Raw genomic sequence first — 15342 nt, 5'->3', positions numbered from 1 at the left:
CTAGCTGGGCATATGTTCAGAATAGGAATTACCGAAGATGATACGTGTCCCTCCTGTAATGAGGAAGCGGAATCCACGGAGCATTTCCTATATGAATGCCCCGCCTATGGACGCATCAGGCATCTGATCTTTGGTACCCATGTTCTCCAATTGCGACGGGTAGCACCACATCCACTAACGGAAATCCTGCGATACGTTAACGAATCCGGAATATTCCGTTAGACGGGGGAGGCGAGTACAATGGGTCAACACGACCTGAGTGCTGAGAAGCTTTAGCTTCTCCCCCACCATACACACACACACACACCGCCTTGACCTCAAACCTAAACGATAAAAAGTCAGCCGGATCTGACGAAATTCCAAATTACGTCATTAAGCAACTCCCCCAAGTCTCCATGCAATTTTTATTCGCAGTATTTAATAACTGCATAAATAATGGCTACTTTCCCACCACTTGCAAAGTTGCTAAATTAATTGCGATCTGGAAAAAACGTGGCTCTAGTGAGCCTAACAACTTTAGACCTGTCTCATTATTGTCCAATCTAAGCAAACTCTTTGAGAGAGCATGGACAATCGGGCTAGAGTAAGTCATTATTGGAAATAAAAAACTTGAATCTTGAACTGTTATCACTTTCAGTCACGATGCTCTCAGGACAAAGGTGAGGCAGCGTCTGATGAGTTTCCTTTGCCCTGGACGAAACCGTCAGCCCTTCTTCCTTTTAATAATAACAATGTTTAGTTTGTTTAAGGATTGAGAGGACCCTGAGTCCGCATTTTCTTGAAGGAAACGATTAACCCTAGGAACTGGTTTTTGCATAAAAAGTATAATCTAAACATCTTGGTTCTGTAAGCATTTTTTTAAATTTAGCTTATTGCATTCATTACATGGGCGTTGTAGGTCCGTTCAATTGACAGTTATTATGTTTATATGCTTTCACTTCTGGAAAGCCAAAAATTATTTTCAAATAAGAGCGAAAATACTCCGAATGTCGAATAAAATTAAAATTTTCCATAACTCCATCTGAAGCAAATGCCTCCAGTCCAATCAGTACAATCAGTTAAGAAACCGCTGTAACGCACACTCGTAGAATCCTCCTCCACACTTGTCCATTCACTACCAGATGACACGTCTATCATCCCAAAGAACTGTCAAATCGTCAGATTATCCGTCAGTCGACGTGTTTAGTATTTTTCCTTGAATGAAATTCCGCCGGACCCTTTCCAAGTGATTTCCCGTGGAAGATGTGCATTTAATTGTGGAGCTCGACAAAGGATGAAAGACTACACCAGCTCCAGAATGTACTTCGCGACTATAATCGTTTTAGTTAATTTGCTGTGCGGCGTAATAGCGGACGAACACAATCACATTGTAAGGTCCCGGGGGCGACAGGCGACCGTCGTCCCCGATTGGAATGCATTTTCCCAGCGCCAGGACGAGTGCGAGTAATGTTTTTCCCATTTCCCACTTGCAGTACAACGATGGCGAGGAGGTGGTGCTGTGGATGAACACGGTGGGGCCATACCACAACCGGCAGGAGACCTACGCCTACTTCTCGCTGCCCTTCTGCGTAGGGGAGAAACGCGGGATCGGCCACTACCACGAGACCCTGAGCGAGGCCTTGCAGGGCGTGGAGCTCGAGTTCAGCGGCTACGACATCAATTACAAAGGTAACCCACATCCACACTTGCTACAATGTTTGCCCAAGTGTTCCCGGCCGGTCTGATGTGTTTTCTGTTTACTTCCCGGTTCCGGCGAGCAGCCAACACCGAGCCGACCGTCATCTGCATGGTGGAGCTGAACGACGAGAAGGTGAAGGCGTTCACGTACGCCGTGAAGAACGACTACTGGTACCAGATGTACATCGACGGGCTGCCGATCTGGGGCAAGGTCGGCGAGAAGGAGGACAAGAAGTTCTCGATCTACACGCACAAGCGCTTCGACATCGGCTACAATGGCCAGCACATCGTCGACATCAACCTCACCACTGAGAAGAAGGAGCTGCTCACGCCCGGCGCCAAGATCAAGTTCACGTACGAGGTGAACTGGAAACCCAGCCCCGTCAAGTTCGCGGATCGCTTCGACAAGTACCTGGACCCGAACTTTTTCCAGCACAGAGTGAGCCCCCGTCTTGCTACCTCAGTAGATCTCGTTTAAACACTTCTCCCCCTTCCCCTGCAGATCCACTGGTTCAGCATCTTCAACAGCTTCATGATGGTCATCTTCCTGGTGGGCCTCGTCTCCATGATCCTGATGCGCACGCTCCGCAAGGACTACGCGCGCTACAGCAAAGACGAGGAGATGGACGACATGGTAAGCATTTCCGCAAATTCGCGTATCTTATCTTGGATGTGCGTTTCCATGTTTGACATTGCTCGCTATCAGCGGGTCGGAGCAAGCTTGGCGTACTCTTGTTGGGCGATAACATTTGCCGTTATCGGGAAATGAGCGAAATCGATTGTGGCCGCTGTGAATTGACTTAGAAATATTTGCGGTGACTTCACTTTTGTGCTGCGCTTGAACAAAAATCTAAATTATCGACAAAACACGGGAGGCAAATGGAGAGTGAATAAAACTTGGGGTTGCGGTTGAGAATATGAAAAACTCCTGAAGGTTTTTAGGGAATTTTTGATCCGTTTTGGCTTGTGATCATGCCAGGCTTGGTAATGACTAGGTGAAATCTCTGAAGGACATGCCAGCCCGGAAATATATGGATGCCATAGAGCCCTATGTGGGGTATAGCGCGTCAACCACATTACGCACAAGCCCTGTCGGTTCCTGGCAATGTGCTTCAGCTGCTTCCACGAGGGATTACATTCAATTACAGAAAATTGCGTCATTTTTAATGCCAAACGGTGATATATTGGCGACATTAAAGGAGATATGACGGAAGCAGTTTTAACGCTGAATGAATTATGGAGGGTCAAAATGTAGTTTCGCAATATGTCTGCATGCCTAGTTAGAAAACGTTTAAAAATATTCACCCAAATTCCCTCTGTGCTTTGGTGGCCTAGAGTCGAAATATGGTTGCTATTTACCCCTTGGTGAGGTATAGCGCGCCGTCATTCACTGGAATGTGCTTCAGCTTCCCTCACTTCTTATCTACTGTTCTGCGTCAAGTGCTTTTGGGGCGACTAATTGGTCTTGAGAGAGTGGATTCCACAGCATGGCATAGCCGACAATGCATTTGTCGCCCCTCTTCAATGTGTGGCCTATCTACTGCCACTTCCGATCATTCCACATTGCCTACAGGTGCCAAGCCTTTGCACCAACCAAGTTCTTCGTTTGTAATAATACTAAGCCAACGTACTACCATGATACGCCCCAGACAGATATTTATGAACGCTTGGAGCTTTTGAGTAACAGTGGTCACTTTTGACATTTTTTTGACAAAAGCGCCGTAGATCTTGTGTGGTGAAATCTGTAAGTTTGAGTAGCATTGCCGCGACGATCATGACGCCAACGGTGAGTTGGCGGATATATTCGCAGGTTGATGGAGGCATGATAGGGGACGAATTATCATGTAACCTCCTACAAGATGATCGTATTTGTATGCTCAGCCGCTGGATTGCAGCCCGAAAATTGGTAGAGCGAAAATATTGAAAGTCTTCTGTTCCCAAACGTTATATGCCGCTTCACTTGACTTCACGCTCAACGAGGTTCCCAACGCCAACCTGCCAGTTTGATGACTTCAACAGACCGGTTAACGTACCAGAGGGCTGAGCTTCAGCAGAAACCACAAACGAGGCCGGAGCCTGATCTGACGACAATCTGGCAACAACACGCGAGCTTGGGATAATCCTCCAGGCTGCCTTGCGCTTGTAATAGATGTGGATGATTTTAAGGACGTCGAGGTTGAATCATTCTGATCAGCCGGAAGTTAAACTGGTTTTAGCCTTTCAGTCGAAACATTCATCCGCTTTCCATTGATTTAGACCCTGCAGTTGACAAAAAATAGAAAAGTGACCAACAGTTTCGTCTAGGGCAGAGGCAACTCATCACACGCTCCCTCACCTCTGCCCTGCGAGCAGAGAAAACGAGAAGTTCGTGGTCCAAAAAAAAAACTGAGTAAGTTGCTCTCCATTTGGTCCGATCCAACATCAAGTAGGTGGTGACTTAGGATCCATCATATCCAGAACAAAAAATGCAGTTGACAGCCTTTGGATGACTTAATGCGGATCGGAATAAGTTTGGGTCAAATATTTTTTTATCGGCGTCGATCCACATGAAAATGTGTGAGTAAGAGCCTTGTCTTTGTGCATGAATGGCGTTCTGCTACTGTGATCAAAAATTGGTCCTGAATACAGTTCCCGCATGTGCTCCCGGAGGCTATTAAGGACTCGTTGTGGCTAATATTGTCGCCACTGTCGACGAATCACGCGCCGAGCAACCAAAGGGAAGTTCTGAATACTAACTCCGCAGGTGATTCACTCAGGTCCTCCTCAACACTGTTGAATGGCCAATTAATACGATGGGGAGCAGCTGATCCCAGTTTACTTTATAGCATATTAGGGACGTTTTCAGTGACTTGTGCCACAGATCGATCGCTTCGTTGGACTTCGAATGGAAAGGCTTGGTAAGTGTACGTTTATAGCCCGGCAATATCAATATAGACTGCAGCTGAAATCTTTTCTCAGTCACCGGAAACGGTTGGATGCCGTTTTTAGTATGCTTTTCAAGTTTCGAACGCTGGCATTGCACACATCAGCGCGACCACTATCGATCGTCGCTACGCATCCCAAACCACACAAATCTCCTCGAAATTGCTTGAGGGGTAACCCGAGCTGCCGGGGGCGAATGACGATGACAAACGACCGTTCTGAGCGTCTAAAGCGATTTATAGCACCAAATACTTCAGCCGTCGATGGTAATGGCTCTTAGTTCCAACGATGACTCGCCGCTAACCAGCAGCTGCTGCAACTCCGTATCGCGAAATTGCTCGTAAGCTAACTCTTTCTAGTCGAAATCCGTCGTCAGATATATTTTTTTCTACCAGAGATAATGCGTCTGCAACGATGTTCGTCTGAGCAGTTGACTTGTTCTGCTCTTGAAAGAAATCAGCGGTTTGTGACCCGTTTTTATCACAAACCCACTTCCTTCGAGTAAGTGCTGGATGCTGCTGTATATCGTGAGGAGCTCGTAGTCATACGTGTTGTCGTTTCGTCGAGCGGCAAACGGCGGTCACCTTGCTTCTGCTTGAGGACGACTCTGGCCGCACCGTCGGACGCATTAGTAACCAAGACAAAAGGTTTGCCTGGCTCACAGTAGACTAGCAGTGTTGCGCTTCCTCAACACTCGGCGAATGCAGGGAACATGTAGATGGGTTCCCCACACCACACACTCACCACCACTCGCAACAATCAATCGAGCCTTCAATTCCCTATGATCATTGATCCGCGTCCACTATTTCGCAGTCAATCCTACGTAACAAATCTGCGAGAAGTGGCGGATGCAATACGTAAGCTACCATCAGATGGTGATTCCTTTCGAGGTCGATGTCAGCGCCTCACTTGTTACGCACATTCAGAAGACAATTGGTTGCGAACTGGTCGATCTGATTGCTCATAAGGCGACCAACAGACCTTTTGGCAGGCTCTGTGCTCGAACAGCGTGCCACCGATAACGAGGCGGTGGAAGTTGCAGAGATCCACGAATCTCCCACCATTACCGTTACGGTCGCCAAGACCGTGCTTCTCTATCACGTACCAGATCCCACTTTGGCATTCAGATCACCCATCACGATCACAATGTCACCTTTAGGAAGCTTCCCGCGAACAGCGCAGAATCTCAAACATCAACTTTCACCCTAACATTAAAAAAATAGTTGATATTATCACAAATCAAGTCTAACGGTAGTGGATTAGTTCAGAGGCACTGGCGTTCTGCAGACCTGAAACCTCTCTTCCGAACAAAACAACAAGCTTTCAGGAACTTTAGAACAATAGCGAATCAGGAAAATTTCAAAACCTTTATCAAGGCAAGAAATAACTGGTTCCGAGCTATGAGGGAGGCCAAGAGGAAATCCTGTGGATAAACATCGCAGACTGCAAATCTTTTAAAGATTTCTGAAGTCAGATCAACTGGCTTAAAACCCTTCAGGATCCAAAGGGGGAACCTTGATGCTTGCGATGACACTAAGGTCCTTCAATTTCTGAATCGTTTAAAAGGATACTGTAAAAATGGCCCCGTATCTTTCCCTTTGGCTGAGGCAATTCCCATCGCCTCTCAACCTTTTTCTCTGCAAGAGTTCCAGGAGGTTCTTGACAGACCTAGAAAGCGCTCTACGCGAGGCACAGATGGGATCATCTACATTTATGTCCAGTGGCTGATCTAATCGGCACGAGAAGTTCTTCTGAAAGCGTTAAATGATGTATGACTATCTCAGAGTACACCAGATGATTGTCGCGATATGAAACTAGTCCCAATCCCCTAAGAAGGGCTAATCTCAAAAGGATCTCAACCATTTTAGGCCGATCTCCCTCCTGAATATTTTCTCTAAATTAACAAATGTCATGGTTGAATTCAAGCTTGTCTTAACTCTTGAGGATCTACGCCTGCTCCCAGAGAAAAGATGTGCTTGCAGGCGACACAGGTCCACCTCCTCTTGCCTCAATCACTTGCTACTTCACATCGCCATTGAGAAGAGCCACAAAAACATGTTCTAAGCCTATCCCTGGACATCAGAAAAGACTACGAGAGGGTGGACTTGTCCCTCTTCGTAGGAATCATCGCTGACATGAATCTTCTCCCTGACAGCATCCTATGGATATGGAACATGCGCACTAGGAAGTTATCCATGCAGGGCCATCATCATCTGATAAACAATGGCATTCCCCAAGGGTGTGTCTTTAGCACAGTTATCTTCAACGTTTATACGACCCCCCAGCAGCTCCAGCAAAGTGGAAATTTTTCAATATGCTAATGACTTCCTAATTACATCCTCTGACGACTCCCGGGTGGATGCAGAAAACACCTTTCCACTTAGAGAAGTCATGCACGATTGCTTTTGCTCGTTCTCGGCTCGATAACGTCTATCCTGAGCATAAAAAGTTAATCACTTTTCTGGGACGAGCCATTACTGCCTCGGACAAGGTCAAAATGCCGACTAGGGTCATAAACTTTGCGACGGTGGCTAGCTGAGGACTCCATCCTAGAGAAGCTCTCAAGCTATTTAGAGGAATTATCAGACCAATCCTTGACTATGTCTCTTCCTCAGTTTTCGCTCCCAAATATCTTAATCGAAAATCGAATCTCTTACTGGTGCTTCTTTCAAGCGCTGTCTTGGCGTCATGAAGCCCTCTCCAGCACATGTTATCTTTGCGCTAGCGGGCAAACCTCCTCTCTCTTACAGAAAAACCTTACTAGCAGTCAGAGAGTCGCTGATATCCTGATCGCAATTCTTATGACTTTTCTCCTGACTTAAAAGTATCCCCAAAGGACCTAATTGTGAGTATTGATAATATTGTTGTCCACAAGTATGCCATAGAGCATGGTAAGCTACGAGAATGGATACTTAGAACATTAGCGAATTCAATGATGGCGATGCGGTAATCAGTTGCAAGGTGGTCTGTGGCGTCTTGGCGGCATTTTTCAATGTCTTCTTGAAGCTGACCTAGCACTTAACGTTGAGAAATATAAATTCTGGCAATTGCAGGTTAGATTCCTCGGCCATTTGATTACCCCCGAAGGCATCCAACCAGACCCAGGTACAGGTACGGTTACCTCTCTATGGTTTAACGTTTGTACCTGTCTCGAGGACTTAATCGCACGGTCCTCTTAAGGCACGGATTGATTTTGTGTTCACAATCAGAGCCCTGTTGAAACAAGCAACAACGGTACCACTCTATACTGAGTGCAGGGCTCAGCACTCATACTGGTCGATGCAAAACCTACCTAAATCTCTACCGAATTAAGGAGTACGGCACGCGTGTTGAAGCGCAACACCACTTTGAGACCCGAAGGGTTCTATTTGCTTGAACGCAAACACAAGTCCCATGAAGCTCCCACTAGGGGGCCGATCCAACCCCTCAACACCCTAGCTGAACGAACATACAACAGGAATTCTCCCGAAGTATGTTAATTCAGGGGCTATCTCGATTCTCATGGTATCAGTATACCCCTGGTGAGGTTTCGTGACCTATTGCCAATTTAGATTAGTCCCCGTGAAGACTCAGGTCTGATCGCCGAAAAACCAATGTGATAGAGCATCTCCCGGTACCACAACTATGGAGGTTCTCCTTGGCCACTTGGTTTTGACTTGGCCGATATGGTTGCCGCCCCGTCCTCACCGCCACCCAAGTTAAGGGCAAGCGATTTCGATCTTCTCGCTTTCGAAAACTGTTAAGGATCTGAGAAAGTTCTTGAGCATGTTAAACTGCTATCATCGTTTCTTGCCCAAAGCCGCCTACCATCAGTCGATTCTTAACGCTTTCTTGTCTGGGTCGAAGACCAAAGACTCCCGCCTGATTGTGTGGTTCCTAGAGGCTGTCTAGGCGTTTGAGACTACCAAGCAACAACTGGTGGATCCTACAATTCTGGCATTCTCTTAACAAGGTGCACCAATAGCCCTATTCATCGATATCTCAGACATTACCGTAGGTGCTATTCTTCGCTAAAAAGTGAATCAAAACTGGCAGCCGTTGAGTTTCTTTTCCAAACAGCTGAATCCCACTCAACGGAACTACAGCACCTAGCCACGTACATGGTAATAAAATATTTCCGATATTCGCTAGCGGCCTGTCTTCTAGGCATCATTCACGGACCACAAGCCTCTTACCTTCGATTTAAGTAGAAGCCCGACAAAGCGTCCTCTCGTCAACTTCGGTATCTAAACTTCATAAGTCAATTTATTGCGGACATTCAACACGTGGTCGGCAAGGACAATGTAGTTGCAGACGCTTGTTATGCATTTCAAAATCCCCCTTCCCCGCGCACATTGCTTCAGAGCTTCAGGGACAATCCCAAACACAAAATTCGGGAGTTTCCTCTTTTCGGCTCAACGTACGAAATACTCTACGAGACCTCTGAAAAGGGAGGTATAGTACATATTTCGGCCACTTTTCACAAGGAAGTATTCCATGCAGTACACGATCTTGCGCACCCACGACATTCAACACGTGTCTGGAAAAGATAACGTGGATGCTGATGCTTTGTCGCGTGTTGCAGAAGTCAAGATCCCCGCCACAATCGATTTTTTGGCAATCGCTGAGGCAGAGAAAGACGACACAGTTCTTCAGAGCTTGAGGACCAACTGCAAATACACATTTAGGAAGTTTCCTATCTTCGGATCGACATCCAATATATACTCCGAGAACTCAGACAAGGGGCCAAGGGCGTATATTCCTGCCGATTTCCGAAAGGAAGTGTTTCATGGCGTTCACGATCTGGCGCACCCAGGCATTCGGACAACGAATCCGTTAGTCACTGCGAAGTATTTCTGGCCGTTCATGAGCAAGGACATTAACTCTTGGGCCAGACAGTGCATCGCATGCCAGAAATGCAAGACTACAAATCATGTAAAGAAGAAGGTAGAAGTGTTCATCCAGCCCTACAAGCGTTTACACACAATCCACCGCGACATCATGGCGGGGGGGGGGGGGGGGGGAGGGGATAATCATCGATATGTTCACGCGGAAATACATTACTGGATAATCTTTTGCTGAGGCCCTCTGTCGAGAATGGATTCCACGCTTTGGTGTGCCGGCAATTATAATCACCGACCAGGGAATGCAGTTTGAGTCCTCCCTTCTCTCAGAATTGGGCAAACTCCTCTGCCACCGGACAACCGCGTACCACCTACAATCCAATGGGATTTTCCAAAGGTGACACAGGACGCTGAAAGCCGCTATAATGGCCCAAGACAATTCTTCTTGGTCGCAGGTCCTGCCACTCGTTCTATTTGGCTTCCGGACAGCGAATTAAGAAGAATTTGCTGCAAGTGGGGAGAACCTGAGACTCCCCATCGACCCTGTTCTCGACATCAGGTCGGGATTCAACACTACCGATGCACAAGTCACCGCCACCCGCCAACTGAAATATTGTTTTTCGATGTCATGGCTTGGACCATTGTGGGGCCATCTTTTACTCAGTACACAAAAATTTCATCCGTGCCCAATGATCCTGAATTTGAACCGGATAAACATTTTCATCACTGTCTATCTCACAATCACCCGTCCTTAGAGTAACTAAGAATCTTGTAGAAGGTTGCCCGCTTGGTCTTGAACTGCTTCTAGAAAGCATCCAGGATCAGACTAGAGTTTCCTCTCATCGAATAAATCCTCCACTGTTTGCCGTTTCCCAAAGCTAAGGCTGAATAGCTAAGGCAATCTGACAGAAGTATTTTATCTTAACATTTTCTTTCTTTCCAGGAGCGTGATCTTGGCGACGAATACGGCTGGAAACAAGTACATGGAGATGTATTCCGTAGCCCCTCGCACGCTTTGTTCTTTTCCGCTCTGGTTGGTACTGGCTACCAGTTGACGTCTGTGGTATTGGCTGTGATTATATTTGCTATTTTAGGGGAGCTCTACACAGAGTAAGTAATCAAACTTGATTTTGTTTTCATTTAGAAACACCAACGACTATCTTCCTTCCTCTAGGCGTGGCTCACTTCTATCGACGGCTATTTTCGTATATGCCGCAACGTCGCCCATCAACGGCTACTTCGGAGGATCTCTTTACGCCCGATTGGGCGGTAAAGTTTGGATAAGACAAATGTTAGCTTCTGCATTCCTCGTACCAGTGTTTGTGTGCGGAACTGCTTTCTTCATTAACTTTATTGCAATTTACTACCACGCCTCGCGAGCCATTCCGTTTGGAACGATGGTGGCCGTGACGTGTATTTGTATTTTTGTAATATTGCCGCTAACTCTGGTTGGCACAGTTGTGGGGAGGAACTTAGACGGGCAACCAGATTACCCGTGCCGCGTGAATGCAGTACCGCGACCTATACCCGAAAAGCGCTGGTTCATGGAACCGGGGATTATCATTTTGCTCGGTGGGGTGTTACCATTTGGGTCGATATTCATCGAAATGTAAGTCAGTCACGCTAGTCCTGGTTCAGGTTCATACGATATGCTTTCTTCCACAGGTACTTCATTTTTACATCATTCTGGGCGTACAAAATCTACTACGTGTACGGATTTATGTTGCTTGTGTTTTGTATTCTGATGATTGTCACGGTTTGCGTGACGATCGTATGCACATACTTCTTACTGAACGCCGAGGACTATAGGTGGCAGTGGACCAGTTTCCTGTCGGCTGCATCGACTTCGCTCTACGTCTATGCCTATTCCTTTTACTATTTCTTCTTTAAGACGAAGTGAGTACCATGTTGGATGTTTCTCTCTCCTTTAGGAAGCTAATACGATCCCCGAACTCTTTCCAGAATGTATGGTCTCTTCCAAACCGCCTTCTACTTCGGCTACATGGCCCTGTTCAGCGGCGCGCTAGGAATAATTTGTGGAACTGTAGGTTATATCGGGACAACCGTGTTCGTTCGGAAAATCTATTCGAACGTTAAAATCGATTAGGGCGCGGGTGCACATGCGACTGCAAATTGAATCTAATTATTCACGGTGGCGTTGTGTTGCACACACAGAGAGTCATTTAAATTTTTATTTCTAATTTAATTCTTGATATTGTTAAGATCCTTTCGTCTTGTAAGTATATAAAAAAATGAATGTAGTTAGAAGTGGGGGATGAAACCGCTTTGGACCACTTGGACAACCTGAAGCCGTCACCAGCTCCGGCATTATCTTAGATCAGTTATTATAATTTTTATATATGTATGTGTAATATAAAGGAAACATGGGAGGAAACTCACTAAATTCGAAATTTAGTCGAGCTCGTATCCTTGTTCTAGCTCTTCGTCGTTCGCCAGCCAATTGTGTTTTCTATTTTCGACTAAACTATTCTAACGGTAATAAATAGTCAAAACGAAGCGAATTGAAACTTATTCCAAAAAAAAAATGTATCTGGGTCTATTGTATTGTATTTAGTCAGCGATTGTGTAAGTTTTGCCTGTTTAGGGATCCTTTCGAATAGTTTCAATTGTAATTTTTTTTTCTGGAGTATAACAAATGCGACAAACACAATACAAAATAAATAAAAAGTAAAAAATTGGAAATGGTTTTGTTTTGTTAATGGAATGAAGTTATAAGAAGTAGGACGATTGCGGGGGGGGGGGGGGGGGGTACAGCGGAAGAGGACGAACTCAATGTCGAACAGCAACAGCGGAGCGTTCCCAGGACGAAAACGTGGATTGGTAGTCATGATGGAGCATACAACTTTAAAAACGCCTGCTGAGTTCCGCGTGGTGATCGCTGAGAGTTCTCTCATAACGGAAAACTTATCGGGCACCGCTGCCATTTGGGTTCGGAACGACATTCGACTTCGTGTTCTTGCCAAATGCCAGAGGAATGGGCTTGTCTGGATCCGTTGTTTAGGGATAAGGTTTTTTAGCGCTTATCTGACGCCGAACGAGACGATGCCGCATTTTCGGTCCCGGCTTGATGCACTGGAGGACGCCGTTTCGAGTACGGAGGGACGAATCCTAGTAGGCAGTGAATTTAATGCCAGGACCCTTGAATGGGGCTTGCTTCAGTCAGACTCCAAAGGGAAATGGCGGCGAGAACCGAGCACGTAGTTTTAAACACCGGATACACACCAACGTTTCGGCGCCCAGGCTATGAAGAAAGCGTTCTTGATGTCACTTTAGCGTCGAAATCTCTGGCATCATCAGTAGTGGCGAGTCCTAGAAGACTTCTCGGCAAGTGATTATCACAAGTACATCAACTTGCCGGCGAGCATCAACGCGACACTCCCCCTGCCCGTGCAATGTCGCGAGGGTGGACATCGGGAAGATCGTCGAAGCTCCTGGAGCAGGCAGGGGCACTCCGACGGGTAGTAGCGTCACAGCTGACACCATCGTAAATTCAGTGATGAACCTGATAACGGCGGCGTGTGAGGCTTCCATTCTCCGGAGGGGCCCCAAGCACGACAAACCTTCTATATACTGGTGGACAGCGGAAATTGCCGACCTGCGGAGGGAGTGTCATAAGTCCCGCCGTTTGGCACAACGTTTGCACGCCAACGAGGAGGCATGCGCCATAAAGGCACAGTATACATCAGCAAAAGGAAAACTCCGCAGCGCTATAAATAAAAGCAAAGCTCGTGGCTGGCAGAAACTTGTCAACGAGGTGAATGAGGACCCGAGGTTATTTGGCTATAAGCTTGTCACCGGGAAAATCAGGGCTCTGCGGAGACCCTGCATACTAAGTACCGACGAGATAGACAGCATTGTGCGAGCATTGTTCCCCAAACATCCTGTACGGGTTGATGTCAATACTGCGGAAAACATCGAAGATTGCCCTCTTTTCACAATGAAAGAGCTCGAAGAACCGATTCTCATGAAAAACAGGAAGGCGCCAGGTCCTGATGACACCCCGGCGGAAGTTTTACAAACTGATGTTCCGCCAACGGCCAGAATTGCTACTTGAAACGTTCAACGCTTGCTTGAAGGAGGGCATTTTTCCTTGTCGCTGGAAGTGGCCAGACTCGCACTGATTAGCAAGGGTAGAGGAGACCCGGAACTCCTCTGCATACCGACCGCTGTGTATGCTTAACACGGTCGGCAAAGTGCTCGAAAAGCTCATCAGGAGTAGACTCGCTGAAGCGATCCGCGCTGCCGGGGACTTATCCGCAAGGCAGTTCGAGTTCAGAACAGGGAGATCCATATTGGGTGCTATTAAGGAGGTCGTAGATGTGGTTCATCAAGCCGAGGCACACAGCCGCCGATCTCGACGAATAGTGCTAATCATAACACTTGATGTCAAAAATACCTTCAATTTCGTAAAATGGACAGATAACCACAAAAAACTCATTCCACGTGCCAAGCTATCTCTTGCGGAGATTGAGGGATTATCTAAAAGACCGCTCCCTGCTCTATGAGACGTTAGAGGACCAAAGGAGGATGGAAATCACGTCGAGAGTAGCACAGGGATCCACCCTAGGGCCGGACATTTCTAATCCTAGCTATGATAGTTTACTGACACTCGATATGTCCAAAGAGTCGTGCCTGGTCGGTTATGCAAACAACGTTGCGGCACTTGTTGCCGGGCGCACTGTTAAACAGACGCAAAGCAGACTTGCCATATTGATGCGTCGAGCAAGCGGATAGATGACTGCTCACGGTTCCAGCCTTGCACTGAAAAAACCAAAGCAGTCATCTTGACCAGAAGAAGAATCCCGACCCTGCGTCCCATATCGAGTGGTCATAGAGTCAAAACCAGCCAAAACCTTGGCTTAATGCTCGACTCGAAGATGAGCTTCTCCGAGCAAACCAAAGCAGCAGTGGATAGCGCTGCAGTTGGAGTCGCGGCCTTGAGTCGGATGGCGGATATTGGGGGCCGTATATATACTAGGAGACGTCTCCTTATGGGAGCAAGGTAGTCGGTTCTGCTTTGTGGCGCGGAGGGATGGGCTGATGCCCTTGACAAGAAGGTGCATCGTAAGCGCCCTGCTCAAGTGTAGAGGTGGGGAGCTTTGCGAGTGGCGTCTACTTATCGCATCGTTTCCGAACCGGCTGTGATGGGGATCGTGGGAGTGATCTCCGTTGCCCTCCTTGCCAAGGAGCGTAAAGCCCCTCGCAAGGGCGAAAACTTCAGAGAGGTGGTTTCTCGAGAAGAACGTCAACGCACCCTTAGCGAGTGGCAACTCTCTTGGCAAAATGGGCCAAGGGCAGACCCAACTTCTAAGCGGGCATGGAGGTTTTCAGTCTTACCTGCACAGGATTGGGAAGGTGCGATCTCCTGATTATCTGTTCTGCAATGTAGTGGCGGACGATGCTGAACACATCTTTTTCTCTTGCGAAAGTTGGGACCGCTTTCGTCAGCAGCTTTATGCAGACACAGGGGAGCTCTCTCCAGACAACATTGTCAGAGAGATATTAAAGAGCGCTGGCAGCTGAAGTCGTGTTGTGCATTCGGGCTCTTCTTCTCTAACAACTACCTTCTTCCCCTGCCCTCTCGTTGGTTAAGGGATTCCCTGAGTTGAAGGCTCCCAAAGCTTGGAGAGCGGGAGGGTTAGCCCAAAATAATGTGTCAAACGGTTCCAGGCTAATTTTCTGATGACAGGGAGGTGCTTAGTTGGTTGTCCGGCAGCGTGCTGTTGCAGGAGTCCAACACTCTGTACGTAAACGCATTCACCTTCCCTACTCCCAAAAAAAGACCTTATTTTAAAGTGATTCTTATTTAATAAGAATTTCGCTGTAAATCTTGTCATATCATCATCCCATTTTTTTAAACAATCACAAATACGAATAGATAAGAAATGATGGGTGGGAC

At 47.0% G+C, this 15342-nt stretch overlaps 1 protein-coding gene across 1 annotated transcript; it reads left to right on the top strand.

The window, feature by feature from the left end:
* The first annotated feature begins 1135 nt into the window (after window positions 1-1135).
* LOC119648257 (transmembrane 9 superfamily member 3) lies at window positions 1136-11939 on the top strand. The gene is made up of 8 exons (XM_038049902.1): window positions 1136-1369; window positions 1473-1668; window positions 1761-2116; window positions 2180-2311; window positions 10366-10532; window positions 10597-11031; window positions 11088-11318; window positions 11385-11939. Exons 1-8 carry the CDS (start codon window positions 1274-1276, stop codon window positions 11527-11529), a joined length of 1758 nt encoding a protein of 585 aa, XP_037905830.1. The 5' UTR covers window positions 1136-1273; the 3' UTR covers window positions 11530-11939.
* Window positions 11940-15342: the final 3403 nt, after the last annotated feature.

Source organism: Hermetia illucens, chromosome 2, assembly GCF_905115235.1.
Source record: "Hermetia illucens chromosome 2, iHerIll2.2.curated.20191125, whole genome shotgun sequence".
Lineage (NCBI taxonomy): Eukaryota > Metazoa > Arthropoda > Insecta > Diptera > Stratiomyidae > Hermetia > Hermetia illucens.
Note: the sequence above shows the minus strand (reverse complement) of the source record. Positions and strands in the feature narration are given on the sequence as shown.

Coding starts and splice junctions, on each gene's coding strand:
- LOC119648257 (XM_038049902.1), top strand. CDS start 1,274: ATGAAAGACTACACCAGCTCCAGAATGTACTTCGCGACTATAATCGTT. Junction 1,370..1,472: donor CGGACGAACACAATCACATT/GTAAGGTCCCGG, acceptor TCCCACTTGCAG/TACAACGATGGCGAGGAGGT. Junction 10,533..10,596: donor TTAGGGGAGCTCTACACAGA/GTAAGTAATCAA, acceptor TCCTTCCTCTAG/GCGTGGCTCACTTCTATCGA.